Source organism: Nanorana parkeri, unplaced genomic scaffold (assembly GCF_000935625.1).
Source record: "Nanorana parkeri isolate BGI_ZX_2015 unplaced genomic scaffold, ASM93562v1 scaffold38, whole genome shotgun sequence".
Taxonomy (NCBI): Eukaryota; Metazoa; Chordata; class Amphibia; order Anura; family Dicroglossidae; genus Nanorana; species Nanorana parkeri.
The window spans coordinates 2228091-2247755 of record NW_017306306.1 but is presented as its reverse complement, the minus strand read 5'-3'; the positions used below and the strand labels follow the sequence as shown (position 1 = coordinate 2247755).

Here is a 19665-nt window from a genome sequence, read left to right as displayed (position 1 = left end):
TGCGGGGTCTGGTCTGAGGCTGAAATCTGAAGGTTTACATGCTTTCAAACTTTTATTTCACTTTTAGCCCTTATTGAAGAGGATTGATCAGAACTGGAGCAGTTGCCCATAGCAACCAATCAGCTTCTATCTTTAGTTTGTTCAGTTTAGCTTTGAAAATGAAAGAGAGAAGCTGATTGGTTGTTATGATGCTCCGGATTTTGTCTGCTCGTTTCGATAAATCCCTCTCGTTGAGTCTTGTCAGTTAAGCAATGGAGCGGCCGAGGGGGGCGACGCCATTGCTGGGTCATCAGTTGTACTTAATGCAGTTCTGGACAGAGGGTCACATTAGGGCAATGTCTGGTGTACATTGTGAAAGTCAGGAAGAATTTGGATTATCTCTCTGAAGTCACAAGCCTGACATTTATTGCGGACTGTTACTGTATCATTGCTTTTGTATAAAGTTGTATATATTTTTCACATTTTATTACTTTCTATTATTTACTATTAATTATTACTATTCTATAAGCTTTGTCTTTTCACACTGAATAATTCTGAGCACTTATATGGGCTGAACAGAGCAGAGCTGCCATAGATGAACTTTTCACACACAATGGGTCACCCTCCTTTACACCGTCACCAACACCACCTCACAGCTTCCCGCTATCCTCAGCCCTGACGTCACACCAGACTCCTCCCCTCGGCGTGTCAGTGCCACATCCTCCGCTGACGTCAACGGCAGTCGCCATCTTGGCGGAGCAGCGGTGGTTACCAGCTGTGTTCTCCTCACACTGAGCCGGCGGAGCGGAGAGAGCGAGCCGGGGGGAGAGCGCGGCCTAATGAGCGGAGAGCGGGCCGCCAGATAGCCCTCCCCCGTCCGTCTACCGTGTCGTAGGAGCCCCCCCCTCTTCTCCCCCACCATGAGTTCCATCAGCACCATCACACAGCGCAACTCCGGCCTGGTGCAGCGCCGAACCGAGGCCTCCCGCAGCGACCGAGAGAGGGCGGACGAGGACCCAGAGCGGGACCGGGAGGAGCAGGAGGACGACGAAAGGGCCGGAGACAAGGAGGCCAGGCTCACCCTCATGGAGGAGGTGCTGCTGCTCGGCCTAAAGGACAGGGAGGTGAGGAGGGGGGTCTGACATTATTATTATATCAGGACAGGGAGGTGAGGATGGAGGTCTGACATTATTATTATATCAGGACAGGGAGGTGAGGAGGGGGGTCTGACATTATTATTATATCAGGACAGGGAGGTGAGGAGGGGGTCTGACATTATTATTATATCAGGACAGGGAGATGAGGAGGGGGTCTGACATTATTATTATATCAGGGAGGTGAGGAGGGGGTCTGACATTATTATATCAGGACAGGGAGGTGAGGATGGAGGTCTGACATTATTATTATATCAGGACAGGGAGGTGAGGATGGAGGTCTGACATTATTATTATTATATCAGGACAGGGAGGTGAGGATGGAGGTCTGACATTATCATTATTATTATATCAGGACAGGGAGGTGAGGAGGGGGTCTGACATTAAAGAAGAACTATTTCCAAGTAAAATGTACTTTTCCCAATAGTTTGGGACGCGCGTCGGCTCTATAGATTGATAATTGAGTGATCATATACCGGCAATCGCTCAGCTGGCTGCTTCTCCCTGCAGATAGCAGAAACTGTCAGTCACCACTCCCTGCAGGGATTCCCCTCTCTGTTCCTCCAGCTCTTATTGGGGGGGACAGACAGGGGATGGGGCGGGCACAGCTGGCTCTAGAGAGGCAAAGCCAGCTGTCGATCAGGCAGTGGGGTGATTACCGACAATATTTTCAGGATCATTCCTGGCTGCAGCTCTGCTCTGTTAGTATATAGCGGGCAGTAGCACGCTATATGCTGACTGGGTCACAGGAGTATATTAGTAAATCTCCTCCTGTAAACCAAAAGAGAAATAAAGCCAAAAAATTTTGTTGCACAAGTGAAAGCATCTGGGAACAACAGCAACTCAGCCACAAAATGGTAGGCTACGTAAAAGGGGTCAGCTCATGCTGAAGCGCAGAAGTCGCCAACTGTCTGTAGAGTCAATAGCTACAGACCTCCAAACTTCGTGTGGCCTTCAGATTGGCACAACAACAGTGCGTAGAGAGCTTTATGGAATGGTTTTCCATGGCCGAGCAGCTGCATCCAAGCCTTACATCACCAAGTGCAATGCAAAGCGTCGGATGCAGTGGTGTAAATCACGCCGCCAGTGGAGACGTGTTCTCTGGAGTGACCAATCACGCTTCTCTGTCTGGCAATCCGATGGGCGTGTCTGGGTTTGGCGGTTGCCAGGAGAATGGTACTTGCCTGACTGCATTGTGCCAAGTGTAAAGTTTGGTGGAGGGGGGATTATGGTGTGGGGTTGTTTTTCAGGGGTTGGGCTTGGCCCCTTAGTTCCAGTGAAGGGAACACTTAGGGCATCAGCATACCAAGACATTTTGGACCATTTCATGATCCCAACCTTGTGAGAACAGTTTGGGGATGGCCCCTTCCTGTTCCAACATGACTGCATACCAGTACACAAAGCAATGTCCATAAAGACATGGATGAGTGAGTTTGGGGTGCACAGAGTCCTGACCACAACCCAATAGAACACCTTTGGGATGAATTAGATCGGAGACTGAGAGCCCGGCCTTCTCCTCCAACATCAGTAGCTGACCTCAAAAATGTGCTTCTGGAAGTATGGTCAAACATTCCCATATACACACTCCTAAACCTTGTGGACGCCTTCCCAGAAGAGTTGAAGCTGTTATAGCTGCAAAGGGCGGGCCAACTCAATATTGAACCCTACGGACTAAGACTGGGGTACCATTAAAGTTCATGTGCGTGTAAAGGCCGCGTCCCAATACTTTTGGCAATATACAGGTGAAACTCGAATAATTAGAATATCGTGCAAAGTTCATTTATTTCACTAATGCAACTTAAAAGGTGAAACTAATATATGAGATAGACTCATTACATGCAAAGCAAGATAGTTAAAGCCGTGATTTGTCATAATTGTGATGATTATGGCTTACAGCTCATGAAAACCCCAAGAACCCCAAATCCACAACCTCAAAAAAGTAGAATATTACATGCAATCAATAAAACAAGAATTGTACATAGAACAATATGGGACCTCTGAAAAGTACAAGCATGCATATGTACTCAGTACTTGGTTTGGGCCCCTTTTGCAGCACTTACTGCAATTACTTTTGCACGATATTCTAATTATTCGAGTTTCACCTGTAGTGTATATTCTTCTGGTTTTACATGGGCCAGATGGCTTATAAATGTGTATAATTTACTGTTGCTATTCCACCTCTTTGCTATGCTAGTACTTTAACCCATTCATACAAGAAATATTAGCATTAGGTGTAGCTATTCTTTAGATGACATCAGTTAGTGTATTTCTTCTTTTGTACCTAAATTGGGGTATAACTGGCAGGAATCACCCAAAATTGGCTCCATGTGTGACCCTATTCCTTTAGCAGACATCAATCAGTAGATCAACTTTTGCCAAAGGAACCTGTTGGAAATCTTCAGCTGAACCGTTCATTCATTCAGACAGAAGCAGCAGGAATTTGTCCATCCATGTTGTTCAGCATGGATGGAGGTATCTGTTATATTGTTTGTTCAGCCCGCAGGTTGAATGTAGAAAATATATCCATGTGTACCCTACTTAAAGAGGTACTTTACCCTTATCTTCAAAATAACAACAAAGGCACCTTTTAGGAATGTTTAGTAATGGCAATGTACAAGCAGATACTAATTGCCGTCTTTGTATTCTTTGCATACCTTGTTTTCCTTTTCTTCCTTTTTTCGTCTCACAGTGGCCATTTTTACTAAGTGCAGATGAATCCATCTACCTTTTACTTCCTGGAACTCTGGCACTTGTGACTAGGACATGTGACCGTGCACATCCTCTCAGGGGAGGAAAATGCCTTTCCCTGGGATCTTGTGAAATGACAGCTGAGATTTCCCAGTAATGCTCTGCTGATGTACCCTTCCCAGGATGCAACGCTTGGTCACACACATATTACATCACTTTTGCCAAAGAGAACCAGGAATAAAAAAATAAAAAAAACAAGAATTTGTAAAATGAAAATGTGTTTAGGTAATGAATGTAAGATGATTTCATATCGGCATGCAGAGCTATATGCTGGTGTGATTTAAAAACATTTTTTTTTAGCCAAAGGGGGTAAAAGTCTGCTTGAAGGTCAAGGCAAAGTTTTAACTGTTTTGTAATAACTATTATTTTTTTTTTTTTTATAATGCATCACCCAGACACAAGTATTTGTGTTGCGGTGCCCATTTAAAATGAAATTAGGTTGCCCTAATGCAGCCAATGTCCATGCCCTGAAATAGTGATATACACCCTTCAGACTTTGGTTTTTGTTTACTTGGTGATGATTGGCTTTGTGTCTGCAGTCCTCTTTTTTTCTCCATTAAATTGTCTATAAGTTGGTTGAAATCAGCACACATTCTCCGTTTTATATATCATAGGAGCTTTTGTACTCCACAGTCTTGGCATATCTTTCAGGTAGGATTGCAGATCAAGCACCAGTGTAGAGTTGTTGGCAACCAGACGTCTTGTATAGATGTCGCTTTATGAATAAAGTATGAAGTGACAACAGGCTCTTCATTGTGTACAGACTTTGTTGAAGTGTCAGCTTCACGTTTGAACCTGAGAACAGAATAGAATATTCCTCTGCAGGAGACTGAAGCATAAAGCTGGCCATGCACCTATAGATGATCTGCAGATGTTCTATGGTCAGATGGAAAAAGTACAACAGATTCCTCCATCTACGCTAAACTGTGTGTATGGAGGAATCTCCCGCTGGGCCAAGCTTCAGTATCTTGCTAGACGGCTCCGCTGGCTCTCAAAATACCTGAACAAATCCTGCATCCAATCAGATTGTTCAGCTGTTTCGAGAGCCAGCGGGGCCGACCAGCAAGATACTGAAGCTTGGCCCAGCAGGAGATTCCTCCATCCACACATTTTAGCTAGATGGAGGAATCTGTTGCATAGATAATCTGCAAATAATCTATAGGTGTGTGGCCAACTTTAGGTCGGTTCTTACTTTCCCAATGCTTGAACGCGTGTCCTGCTCGTATGCTTTTTTTTTTTTCTACTGTTGCCTCGGTTCAGCCCATTCTTTTCAATGGGCTGTTACACGTGCAACAAACGCGGCAAAGAAGCTCATTCAGCAGTTTCAACTTTGTGCTTCTTGCGGTTTTTTAGCACACATCAATGTGTGGGCAAAAACCTGTTTTACCAGCCGTTTTGGGGTGCGATTGACAAGTAATGGCACTGCAAGGGTGTTGCATGTCTTCTAACATGTTGTATGAATGTGCTTCAATGCACACGCATGATGCACTTTTGCCATGCATTCACACAAGGCCAAATTGTGAACCGGAACTAAGTGCTAGCCTTGAATCCTCGTGTTTAGAAATCCTGCCAGTATTCCATCTGGTGTTATAAGTAATATAAAAATATATATTTTGCTCGCTTGTTAAAATGCAGAAAGTTGGGGAGCTGGTCCAAAGCTTTGTGTTGCATTGATATTGCCTCTTTGGCTCGGAGGCTTCTCTGTCCATGTCATTCCAGGCATTTGTATAAGAAGTATTGGGGCGTATCTCAGCCCAGTTTGCTTTTATTCTGTCCGCTCCTCTGTCCGCTCCTCTTCAGCAGGAGGATTATGTGTTGTAGTCTCAGGTGATTCATATAGATCTTAGAAGATGGTGGATCTAATCTAGGAGATTTTGGAGGGTTTTAGGGACCCTAAGAGTAAAATGCTTGTGCTACCCAATGCAGGGAGAGCTGCTGAATAGGAGCTCTCCTTGTAAACAATATAGTGGATAATTGCCTCTCCTGTTGCCCGCGCTGCTCAACATCACCCTGTGGAACAGAAATCACTTCTGAACTCTTTTTAGAAACCAAAACTTGTGGGGTACTTTTTCAATAATCGATTATGTCGATTAGTTGTTGCAGCCCTATGTGGGGGTGTCAGTATCCTGCCCTAAACCCCCCACCTCCACCATGCTTAGTGGTTCTTCCTGTTGTCTTCTGTTCTATGTTACTACTATGTCCTGTAATGATGATGTGACGATCAGAAGGAACCATTGAGTGCGGGGGGGCTGACGACAAAGGATTACCTCGCTCATAAGTGTTTTCTACAGAGACTAGGGACGTGATTTTTCTTCAAGGTTGTATTCTGTGAATGAGTTAAGTAATCACAATTACAGTGAGATGTTTTATTTAGACTTTCAGTTTAGTGACAGTTGTTTTTACTGCTGCCAGCAAGTAGTTCCACTCACTCAAGCGATTTAATTACCAGAGCAGCCCTAGCTTGACAGAAAACATAATGAGGGAGATTTATCAAAACTGGAGCAGTTGCCCATGGCAACCAATCAACTTCTCTCGAGATTGCTCAGGTAAGATTTGAAAATGAGACAGAGAAGCTGATTGGTTGCCATGCCCAGCTGCTCCAGATTTTGATAAATTCCCCCCAATATCTCATCCAAATTGCTTTAGTAAAATATCATCCTCCTGTGGTCACTGCCAGGCTTTGTAGAACTGTTTAGGATTTTTAAATAACTTTAACTTATTTTTTCCATGTGCTTAAAATGTTACGCCTTTTTCCTCACTCATCTGCAGCTGTACACTATATGCACCCTTGTCCTATATTGATGGAAAATATCAGATGTATACATGACTTGTATGCGCAGGAACTTTATGTAGACCGCTGATGAACACGCCAATAGTAAATAGACTGAGGAGGAGAAATGCCTTTAGAACTGAAGAGCTGGGCAGTCCAAAGTAAGAATCATGACATGTATGATGCCATTAGAAAAAGCTAAAGACATTTTTTTTAGTTGCTGCCATTTTTTGAGGCATTCTGATTTATGTCATTTGTCTACCTGTTTATTTTATTAATTACAAGTCTTTATAAAACACCATTCATTTACGTGGTGTCATGTTTATTGCGGTCTGGGTCTCCCTCTCTAGTCATCTTGGTGACCCTCGTAACGAACAGCCAACAATGGGAAATCTTTTTTTTCTTTTCTTCTTTTTTTTTTATTTTTTTTATTTTTTATACAAGGTGCCAACTTTCTAATGGATTTCTCCCTTAAAAAACAAACTACCGAATAGATGAATTTTTTCTCAATTTCAAGTTATATTTTCTCACTTGCTATTGTCTTCGGGACGCAGACAGCAAAGCCACACTGCAGCCAGGAAGGATTCTGACAATATTGTTGGGATGCACCCAGGCTGTCTGGCAGCCTTTCCCATCCTCTCCCCTGTCTGTACCCCCTGTGAGTGCTACAGAGGGGAGCCGGGAATCCCTGTGAGGAGCGGTCAATGACAGCTGACTGATAAGTGGTCATATAATCGCTCAGCTCTCGGTATATAGAACCAGTGTGGGACAGTTGCTATGTCCCACACTGGCTTTAAAAGAGAACTATGGGGTAAGTGTTTTTCCCCATAGTTCTCCTAAAGGTCACGGGAGGACATAAACTAGCGTCCTCCGTGACCCAAAGCTCAGTATATCGCGAGCTACAGCCGCAGTCGGGACGGATCCGAACATTACTGTTGAGATCCACCCAGCTGCGTGAGTGACAGCTGGCTCTGCCTATCTAGAGGCAGAGCCAGCTGTGCCCGCCCCCTCCCCTATCCGTTCTGCCGGTCAGGGCTGGTGGATCGGACGGGAGTCCCTGCAGGGAGGCGTGAGTGACGGTCACGGCTCTCTGCAAGGACATGATCGAGAAGTGAGCGAGCGACGGTATGTGTTCGCTCACTTCCTGATCTATTGAGCCGACCTGAAAATCACTCACCTCATAGTTTTTCTTTTAAGTATTGAGAAGTGTGTATTCTCCCAATACTTCTCCTTTTATTGCACTTTTTGTCCCCATTTTAATCGTTTTGATCATTTATTGTTCCAGTGACCACCTCGGAAGGGGAGGATAGAAATCTTTTATATAAAACTAGATCGGTCTGCTGTGGCCAGGGGTCAAGTCTGTCCTTTCCCCTCTGACAGCTTTATGCAAGCGAGTATATCTCTGGGTGTTGCTAGAACTCATTCTAGTTGGTGTGTATTGTATGCATAACGTTTGTGCTTGGAGTTTAGCTTTATCTTTGAGCAAACTAGGAGTTTTAAGGAGGAACTGGAGACTATAAAACCACAAACAAATTCCAGGGAGGTCTTGGTTACTTTAAGCGGATTATAAATCAACAGAATGATGTTTAAAGGAGAACTGCGGACAAAACATAAGTTGGCCGACTAGTCTTCCTGCAGCACAAGTGTTTGTGGCTGTTGGGTGCACATGTCAAGCCATTGTAGATTTGTGTAATCTAAGCACAACACCTAAACACAACTTTCAAATCATTGCAGAGTGTAGGAAGTGAATATTAAACCTTAGTACAGATGCATCTGGAGCAGAGCAGTATTCTACAGCACCCAGTCTGGGCTCCTCTTGCTTTCATTTGACTAGTAAACTGAAATCCAATTGCTCTAGTTTTTGGTTACACCTTATCATTCACATGTTGTTCACATCCAGCCCACAGCAATAAATCACATTCAGAAATGTTGGGATTAGGCGCACACATTTCCTTGGTTGTTATAGGCATGATACCTATTTGAAGGGTGTTCTATTTTAGCAAGAAAAAAGGGGTTAGAGTCTTTAAAATCTGCTCATCTCTAAATTTAGTTGCAAGTCAGCTTTGTGAGAAGGAAACTTCGTCCCTATGTATAAAACTTATATCGTTCCCACTTAGCTGTGTGACTTTTGGGTCTTCTGCTTTGTATTTGTCTGGTTTGCAGCTGTTCTACAGACTGCAGGAAATGACTCCAATATTGTCATTGTTGACATTCCAAGACATCAGTTAAGAAATAAAATGTACCTTAGGCTATGTACACAGCGCTCGATGCAGAAGTGCCTTCAGCCCCTATGAGAAGAAGCTTGCCTTGAGCATGCAGGAATGCTGGGCATAGACATTAGAGAGCATTTTAAAATGCAAGCTCAGTCCAACAGTGTTATTTGGCACCAATTTATTCCTAAACAAGAATACTCTTTAAACTAACCTTGGCAAAGTTTTTTTCTAACCTGACATCTGCACAATAAAAGTGTCAATATTTACCTTTCCCGCTGCCTGCAGATTGCAGTTCCATTCAGAAATCCTCCTCTGAAGTCCGCAGGGAAACTGACACTTCGAGCACGTCAATCTCCAGGGCCCCCAACAGCTCATACTGGTTTTTCCTGCTGACCTCCATTTATTACAGGGTAGAGTAGTGACGTGGAGGTCAGCAGTAGGAACCACTAAGAGCTGGGGGGGGGGGCAGAAGTTTGATAATTTGGAAAGTGTCTATCTCCCTGCAGACATTGGAGGTAGGTGGATTCTTTTTGTAACAATAAACCCAGAAAAGCTCAGCTCTGAGAACTTCCGGGCTCACAGATGTCAGATCCCAGGTACTGTGTCTGGGGCAACAGCAGATTGTAGGTAGTTTGGGTTCTTATCAGCTTTGTTTGCTATCTCTGAGGACTACAGAACCTCACTCCTCTTTTATTGGAAGGGGGGTTAGATAGTGCTGTCCCATTTCTTTTGTGATGCAGTAGGGTGAGTGAGCATTGTCCTCCTGGGACCAGAAGTGTGTTGCTGGCAGAATCACAAGGGGGAAACTACTGAAAGGAATGATGAGCTGCAATATATCACATTTCTGTTTTTGGGATTTAATATGCTTTAAGATTATATGCATGTTTTGTTTTTTTTTTGCACGTCTGCTAAAAACATAAAAAGTCTATGTTCTGTTTACATGTAATACTACTGGTGTAACTTTCCTAACCATGAATTATCTCCTGCAATGCTATGTAGACTGAATGTGGGGATGTGTGGAAATCCAGCCTGGGCTCATGTATTGTATGGCTCTGTACCTGTAGCATGTCACAGATCTGAACTCCACATCCTCGTGTCTAAATTCTAGATGTCTGTGATCCACTCTGGAGGATGTGTGTATCAAACCAAGCACTGGTCACATTACTGTATCTTTTTTTAAAGATAATTATTTTTTATTATTGTATCTTCTTGCATCTAAGTGATGCTGTGCTTATTTTACTGATGGCACTGGTGTTCTCAGATTGTGACTGTTAGTTTAGTGACTATTGACAATTGGCACGTTTCTCAGGGGAAAATTACCGCATGTCAACATTTGTGACTGCCGGTGTCCAGCATCCTAGTGAGCTCACTAGCACCAGGCATACTAGTGTGACGTTTTATAGTAGAGTAAACCCAGGTTTATACTATTGATTCAGAATCGGTTCGATATACTGTATCTTATTTCTACAACTCTCATTATTTGGATAAACTAAAAATAAAGCAACAGGCAGATATCTCTTCAGGGAGGGGGGTGTCTGTCCGTCATGCTTTCCAGCGTCTTGAGCCGATATGATACTTGCGCAGTGGTGAGGACAGCAGTACACAGGTATTACTTCTGATAACTTCAGTGGAAGATGATTGATGGGTTTGAGGTCTCTTAAAGATGTAGATTTTCAAACATTTTGGGGTACAGGTATCCTTTGTCATGAGGCCAGTCCTTACCCTGTTCTCAAACATGTTGCCAAATCTGTGTGTGATGGCAATTCTTTTTCCCCAGTCATCTTCCAGGACAGCCATCGAGATATAGGCTCCGCCTGCCTGCAACAGGAAACACATCAACCACATTAAATAAATAGACTCCTCCTTCCATCCCAAGTCAGTTTTTTTGTGTTTCCGCCGGCTACACAGGGACATCGTAATGTTTGTTATTTTTAGGGCTCATGTTTGTTTGCCTTTGGGCTGAGCCTTACCCTGCTAGGCATTGGGACCTACTCCAGGCTTACCTGCTGCAGTGCCTACAGGGATTCCCTATCGGACCCCCACCCGATTTCTGGCCAAGGTTCCCTTCCATCACTCAGGGAAGGCAACCATCCTCCTGCACGTGAGTAGGCACCAGATGGTGGCCCCCCCTGGTGTACAGCAGTGGCAAGGTGTAATAACCTGGAGTGTGCTTGTGTCCTATTGTGGACAACTGTCTGGTGACAACAGGGGCAGCAGGAAGAGGTGTACGGGGAGGCTGGAGGCAATCCAGGGGTCCCGGATACCTCTGCAGCATACAGAGCACTTACCTGATGGTAGGGGGAGCGGTGTCAGGCGTTTGGCAGGAAAGTCCTGCAGGCTGTGGTCCCACCCTAGGAGGTAAGATTTGTCCTCACTGATCCTCTCGATGGCTGTCCTGGAAGATGACTGGGGAAAACATGAGTTGATTACCTGATAACTCTGTTTCCAGGAATCTTCCAGGACAGCCAGTCCCCGCCCTTGGTGTGTATCCAGGTGGCATCCGTGGTTGGATGAAGGAGGGGATACTTTTGTGCATGGGGTAGCCTTCGGTCCTAGAGGTTACTGACTTGGGATGGAAGGAGGAGTCTATTTATTTAATGTGGTTGATGTGTTTCCTGTTGCAGGCAGGCGGAGCCTATATCTCGATGGCTGTCCTGGAAGATTCCTGGAAACAGAGTTATCAGGTAATCAACTCATGTTTTTTTTTTTTTTAAACCTGTCCAGTGGGTTGAATGATGCGAACTGTCATTTAACCCAGAAGACTGAGGGCATCTAGTGAAAGAAAAATAATGCGGTGGACAACTCTGGGTTGAGTATTGCAGCCGTGCCCCAACTTTTCTGGACTTGGGCTTTAAGCGCAGTCCCAAGACTGACAGGAATACGACAATTATAAACTGTAGAAATCATTCTGCAATGCTTTGACGTTTGCAGGTTATACTGCAGTACTTTCCCTTTCTCTTCAGAGCACTGCAACACTTGTCTCAATTCCCTGGTGCCTTGTCAATTTATAATTGTCGTATTCCTGTCAGTCTTGGGACTGTGCTTAAAGCCCAACTCCAGAAAAGTTGAAGGTTTTTCCTTGCAGTGGGGCTGTCCCTGTACTGCAGGATATAACTGCTCTTTTATGCCTAGGGGAAAAAGATGTTTTACTGACCTGATCCCTGCTGCTAGACAGGTCCCCGTAGCCTCTTTGCTCCAGGGGTCTAAGGACTGTTCATGTCATCAAGTACAATGCAGCCTCTATACCTTAGTACATGAGGATGCTAAGGGTGAGGAGAGTGGGGATCAGGTACGTAAAACAGCTTTTTGGCCACTAGGCATTAAAGGAGAACTATGGGGTAATTCTTTTCCCCATAGTTCTCCTTAGGGTAACGGGAGGACACAAACTAGCGTCCTCCTGTCACCCTAGGCTCAGTATACCGCGAGCTGTAGCTCGCGGTATACCGAGACGCCGCAGCTTAAGCGGATCCCGACAATTGTGCCGGGATCCGCCCAGCTGCGTGACTGACAGCTGGCTCCCCCCCACACCTCCTTACTACTTCTCCCCGCGTCCCTGTGCCGATTGTGGATGTGGGTGGGCGGTGAACGTGAGGCGGGGAGGGGATGCGGCGCGTGGGTGCGGGCGGATCTGGCGAACGTGAGGTGGGGAGGAGGTGCAGCGCGCAGCGTGTGTGGAGCCGTGAACAGGGCCAACCAATCGGAAGCCGATTAATCGATGATTGAAAAAGTTGACAACTTTTTCAATAATCGATTATAATCGATTATGTCGATTAGTTGTTGCAGCCCTACTATGAGGTGAGTGGAAAGCACTCACCTCATAGTTCTCCTTTAACAATCAGTTACCGCTTGCAGTTTGGGGGCAGCCCCACTGCAAGGGAAAACTTTTACATTTCCCTGGAGTGGGCTTTACATGAAAAGGTTGCAAATTGTGAGCTTCAAAACTGTTACCAAAATTGTGATGACCCCCACAGCACACTAATGACATTGGCATAAGTTGAAAAGCAGGCCACTTGTGTGCAGTACTAACTTATAATGAACAATGTATCTCTTCCTGTTCTGCCATACAGATAAATGGTGTGTGCAAAACATGCCCTTTTGTAAGCTTGCCTTTCGCTGTGTTTACCTCTCAGTATCCATTAATGATATTACAGCTGAACTCCAGGCAGATATTAAACAAAGATCATTAATAAATAATGCATTTTAAATGCAATTAGAATAAGTATCGCAGTTCGACTTGCCTCTTGCATTCTCCTGTACAGCAGCACTCAGACTGGGTAAGGAATGGGCAGCACTGGGAGCCGGTAAGGTGCAAATGTCATGATGTGGAACATGCTGATGAGAGGGGAGGGCAGGGGACAACCTTATTGGTCTAGTGCTGTTCCTAGTCTTGCTGCAATCTATAATAGTAACAGCAAGATGTTATCCACCTGGCTGTGATGTCTGGAAGGGCTCTGTAAATATCCGGACAGAAATACAAATTCTTTGGCAGGCAATTTGGCAAAGCAATTCCCTTATGTAATTCATTAATCCTTTGCCTGTAGTTCAGCTTACTTCCAAGCTTCTGTCTTGTGCCAATGCGTTTCTGTAGATGTGATCAATGAAAGGTGACCAGACCTCTTAGTGACATTATAGGAATAATTGATGTAATTGCTCTGCTTATATTTCCTATGACACACGTGGGACTTCTGATCTCTCTGCAGCACGTGTGGAGGGAGTACATTGTGGGTGACAGCCAGATATCAGATTAGGTCTCTGACTGTTCTCTGATCATAAATCATTCACTTCATATTGCTTTGTGCTGTACAAGGTCTGATATTTGGAAGGACCTTTGTCAAGTCTCTGATGGCATCATCGAATGTTCTGAGCTACTGACTTGGGATGGAAGGAGGAGTCTATTTATTTAATGTGGTTGATGTGTTTCCTGTTGCAGGCAGGCGGAGCCTATATCTCGATGGCTGTCCTGGAAGATTCCTGGAAACAGAGTTATCAGGTAATCAACTCATGTTTTTTTGTATGAAAGTTTGTACACATATTTACTAACCAGCTTAATTTAGTGATGGTAATGTAGCCTAATAGTATATAAATACTGCTTGTTGACTGGACTGCCTTTACAAATGGCATGAGCTGAATACCAGACCACTTGCCTAATGAATACAGTGGGTGGCTCTTCATGGAGTTGGGCAGTATCGGAAGACCTTCATGGGTGGGTGTCAGTCTGGAGAAAAGGTGCAATTACATACCGACCACCTTTGGTAATGGCCACTTATTATGCCGAGCCATGATGATTGAAAGAACTGAAATCTGTTGACTAAAATGGACGGGCTTGGGAGGAAAGGGATAGATGATGCAGCTTCTAATGCACATTGTGAGCTTCTCTTAGTTTGCGGTGAAATCAGAGCAGTTTCAGTACATGAGGAGCCGGTACAACTAGTCTGAGTCCAGCTCTAAGCACTTTCTTATTTTAAATAGCGCAGGTTTGTGAAAAGGTTTATTGCAAACTTTCCTGCACAATTTTTGTCACAGGAGCTTGGATTTTTTATGGCTGGGGCTATTTGTTGCAAAAAAAACAACCAGATTAATAGGTCTAATTATAGCTAAAATATTCAATTCCTATCTGTTGCTGAACATTGCAGTGTCTCATTCACTTGCAAGGGAAGGTGAATATAACTTGATACCTTTTTATCTTTTCAGGGCTACACATCCTTCTGGAATGACTGTATCTCTGCTGGGCTGCGTGGATGCATGCTAATTGAACTAGCCTTTCGAGGTAGAGTTACCCTGGAAGCTGGTGGAATGAGGCGTAAAAGTCTTTTGGCAAGGAAGGTAGGAAGGATTTTTCATTACAAGTGTATGCTCTTATGCAGTATTGGCACTAATGAAATCTATATTTTTCTTTTGTTTCCTAACGAGCTCTGAGAAAAGTGTTGTTTTTTTCCCCCATACGTTTTCCTAAATAACACCTTTTTTTATAGTGTAGTTAAAAATAGAAAATTAAATTTGATTTAAACATTGTCCAAATTCTGTAGCCATGTGTAATCTAGACCATGTCCCTTACAATTTACAGCTGGTGTCTAATTTTTGAGAGTTTCTCTATTCGCTGTCAATGGAAATGGATCTCAGAAAAGTCCTGGTGGCTCCTGAATTCTGTATTCATTTGTCCACCCCTGATATAATCTAAACCAGTGGTTCTCAACCTGTGTAACCTCAGGACCCACATTTTCCTTGTTCATTAGATCGCGACCCAAGTCTGCAATGTCTGCACGGCAATGGAACACACAGCATTCGGGTACTGTGCGTTCCGGTGCAGGCATACAGAGTGTGGGTGGGAGGTGGGTTTGGGGTACCACTTAAATGAATCGCAACGCACCTCCCAAACCAGAATGCACGGTAGGCGCAATTGCTTGGTACAGTGCGTAATATGCGCATAACACACTGTTCTAGTGTGAACGTGCACTTAAAATGCTGACATACGTACACATTTTCACACATACACACTGCCAAAAATGTTTTATTTTTTTTTAAGGTCCACCCAGTCTCCCTACCTTATGAGAACTGGAGTGTATCCTCAGCCCTGGGGTCCAGTGTGGGCTGCTGCACTGTTACAGAGCTCCATCCATGGGTGCATTGCTGATACAGCTCTCTTGTGCGGCCTGTAGAGGTGGCGGGAGCCAGAATGTGATGTCATTCAGGTCCAGGCACCAACAGGGCACGCGAGGGAGCTGTAAGCAATGCACATATGGATGGAGCGGCCATACCCCACCCCATCCCACCTGAAGCTGACACTCGTTGCCCGGCAGCATATTTTGAATGCCTGCTTGGAACAAGAACTGACAGTGCCTCGCTAGGGGGAGGCAAAGAAGCCTCCCCCAAGCCGCACTCACCAATTACTGTTGTTCACCTTATTACAGATTAACTATCCACACTTTTCAAAGAGATTCCTTTCTCTCCTTCCACACTCTGATGTCCAGTAGATTGGACTCCTTTTTTTGTTGTCCTTTTACACCTTCTCCATTTCTCATCTTCTTCTTTGTTGTACTCAAAAAGACAAAGATAGGCTCCCTATTGTACATTGTAAGTCTGTAATAGCCAGTTATGTGATTATAAGTTGATGACTTCTGAGTTATGTGACCTATATGATCCATGTATCTCTTCCAGACAGCACAGCCAGATTTTTAGCCTCAACTGCAGCTGCATTATGACTTGATCATTGGAAATAACAGCAGCATACTCTTGAGGTCATTCACAAATCAATTACACTGTCCCCGTGTCTGTAACTCTAAGTACACTGGTTGCTCATGAATCTAGTCCTGGAAACCGGGAAATCCTACCATACACTGATCTGGAGAATTCTCCCAACAGATACTAGCCTGAGAGGCAAGTGAGAAGTCCCAGACATCCTATTAGCAGGGAACTTGGTCGCTGGAGAAAGCTTATCTCACATTTCTTAAGGTGGCAGAGCAATTCAGGTATCCCTTTAACGGTTGATCTCTCTCTGTAATGCGAGGTCATCCAACCAGCAGTGGCTTCCATCAACCATCAGGGAGGATCCAGAAGTCTTGCAGCTCAAAGAGAAGCTGGCCAGATTTTGGCTTTGGTTGAACTTCACATTTCAGCCCTGTCTGACATGCACGTTCTAGGCATGGTAAATTGTCAATCAGACTTTCTAAGCTGACAATGTGTGGACTTGTCTCTTCACCCATAGGGGTTTCTAGACACATGTGGGCAATGCTGGACAAAGACCTCCTGATGTACAGCTTTAACAATATGCTGGGCACGTTTGTCTCCAGGTCTAGAGATCATCTTCCTTCTCTGAAGCTCCTGCAGGATTGAAACAGGGCTTTCCAGTAATTCTCTTCATACCAGGTTGACCAAGTTGACCAAGACTGATGTGGTACTTGGACCTCCTCATACTCATGGCAGATTCAATATGGGTTCTCCAAGATTGCCTGGGTCTGTTGTCCCAAGGACTTGGACTATCTGGCTTTAAGTCATGGTTGTTGAAATCCAGGTCCCAAGAGAAAGAGATCTGTCCGATTTAGATTATTCCAATGGTCCTTGAAGTTAGGAAATCCTTCTCTTGCAAGCTCTATCATAGCACTGATAAATCATACTTCAGATGATGCAAGTTAAGGAAACTCCATCCCAATACTCCGTGGGACTCATCCTGTCCTTTCTCCAGTCAAGTCTGGCCTTGGGTACTATCAAGGGTCAAATCTGAAGGTCCTCCTGAGACCTAGGTTCTCTTTTCTCCCCAAGGTGATTTCTCTCATTCACCTTCCCACAGAGAGATGCTTTAGTCATGTTGCAGTTCCAGATTTGACTGCAAAGTTGTGCTGCAAGTGAAATTCGATTGCACTGATGAAATAAAGGGCCCAAAACTATTGTGTTATTTGGAGGGAGTTTTTGAAGATCACTTTTTAGGGAACTCTGTTGTCCTTGAATATTGTTGGCTGTACTTGGCTGTTTTACGGCGGTTAACAAAATATATCTTCATTTTCATAGGTTATTTGCAAATCTGATGCTCCAACAGGGGATGTCATGCTAGATGAAGCCTTAAAACACATAAAGGAAACACCGACCCCAGAGACTGTACAGAGTTGGATTGAACTTCTAAGTGGTATGTTTGTGAACTCAGCCATAGGTGTTAAATGAATGTCTGCAACATATTAGTGCAGTTGTGTGATTCTAATTAGAATTTTAAGTGGGCCTAGTGTTGGGTACATGGACATGGTGTGAGCAAGCCCTTGGAGATATGAGGGGGTATAATTCCAAATAGTAAAGCGATCCGTGCTTCCAAGCTCCCACCGTGTAAAAAGTCTCTAGCCGCCGTGAACAAGCCCTTAGAGATATGTGGAGATCAAGTCTGTCCCTGTTGATTAGGAAAATCAAGGCCATGCCTGCTGATTAGGGAACAATTGGACTGTTTCCTAATACCACCAGCACCACACGTGCACAATTTTTTATTCCCCCCTTCGGTGCAGCCATAATAATGTAAAACTGGCAGGGATAGGCTTTAGCCCAAGGAGTCTTTGTCGTTTCTTTTGGGCTGTAAAAGGAATGTTATGGGACAGCCCTGGAATTTGTTAGCTCCATCTTACATATATTTCTTCATTCTATTTCAGGTGAGACCTGGAACCCTCTGAAGCTCCACTTCCAGTTACGAAATGTGCGGGAACGCTTGGCTAAAAATCTTGTGGAAAAGGGCGTCCTGACAACGGAGAAGCAAAACTTCCTCCTGTTTGACATGACCACGCACCCACTCACCAACAACAACATCAAGCAGCGCCTCATCAAGAAGGTGCAGGAGGCTGTGCTGGACAAGTGGGTGAAGGATCCCAATCGCATGGAGAAACGTTTGCTGGCCCTCATCTATTTAGCCCATTCTTCTGACGTCATCGAGAACGCCTTCGCCCCACTCTTGGACGACCAGTACGAGCTGGCCATGAAGAGAGTCCGGCAGCTGCTCGATCTAGACCCAGAAGTAGAGGCCTCAAAGCCAAACGCTAATGAAATCCTATGGGCCGTGGTGTCCACCTTCACAAAATAATCCCTGTGGACTTGGAGTGTTCATTCTACGTCAAACCAGTTGTCTCTGCTTGACATTTTTTTTTTTTCCAGTAATTTTACCTTTGCTTGTTTTGACTGGTCACAGAAAGACATTGAATTGTATGCAGGACCCGGGCTGGTTCAAGACAGCTGGATAAGAGATTTCAGAAACTTATTGCCATATTGGCATCACACTACTCCTTACATTTGTGCATCTCAAAGCTCCGGTGCAAGGTTCCTTAGAAGGCCGAGTTCAGTTGTGATGGAGATGGACACGCCTAGATGCACATTGGTTATTGTCCGCCTCAAGTTCCTCTACAGATCCCCCCCCAAGATGGTTTACAAATCCGCAGAATTGTCACGAAAGGGCCTTTTAGTCACCAAAGTTCCAATAGCTCTGTCCATTTCTCCACGTTTTACACACTTTTCACCTTTTTTCATTTTATTTTTAAGCTGCTGTGCTAATGCTTTTTTTTTCTTGTAAATTTGTCATAATCAGAATTTTAAATCTTTAAGTATTTAGTGTAAATGGTCCAAAGGTCTCTGGAAGCCATTTTTGGGATGGGGAAAACATTCCATTAGTGTACATAGTTCCAGTTGTATAGTTGAACTTCCTAAGTATTTTGGTCATATATCCGACGTCAGACCCAGTCTCCGATACATTTCAGGCTCTGCTTTTCTCAGGGCTAAAAGTGAGAACATACAGTGAACTGTGACACACATTTGTTGTGGCACATGTATCATGATTTTTAAATGTTTGGCATGTACCAGTGGCTCAGTTGTCCTCCATTGTTCTGTTTTTATGTGCATTTTTTTGCAATTTTTGGGTTATTATTTATCTAAAAGGATCAATCCACCCATTACTGATATTTCAGATTTCATTGGATGCTGCAGGGCTTGGTCACCCGCTGACTTTTTTGTTTGCACCCATTGAGAATTCTTGGCATGAGTTCCACATGATTGTCACAAGAAATGGGGATTTCACTCCTTTTAGGTTACAGAGAATGCAGCAGAAAGGGAATCTACCTCTGCATCAGGAGGAGTGAGACTGGGTGGCAGTGTGGGCTAATATTAATAATGTGATAATTAGTGATGCACCAATACTGGTATTTTCGGTATGGAGTAAGAGTACTGATATTTTTTTTTCCCCGGTACTCGCCGATCTCAAATACTGAGTGCCGGAAGTCCCATTCAGGAAGCCAGGCGGCGTGTAATGACTCGCCACCTGGCTTCCTGATTAGCAGGGAAGCCGTCC

The 19665-nt window shown here is 44.3% G+C and overlaps 1 protein-coding gene across 1 annotated transcript; it reads left to right on the top strand.

Annotated features, from left to right (window-relative positions):
- Positions 1 to 721: 721 nt before the first annotated feature.
- On the top strand, positions 722 to 19230 carry GOLPH3 (golgi phosphoprotein 3). Its single transcript, XM_018570299.1, has 4 exons — positions 722 to 1103; positions 14556 to 14687; positions 17367 to 17481; positions 17987 to 19230. Exons 1-4 carry the CDS (start codon positions 900 to 902, stop codon positions 18409 to 18411), a joined length of 876 nt encoding a protein of 291 aa, XP_018425801.1. The 5' UTR covers positions 722 to 899; the 3' UTR covers positions 18412 to 19230.
- Positions 19231 to 19665: the final 435 nt, after the last annotated feature.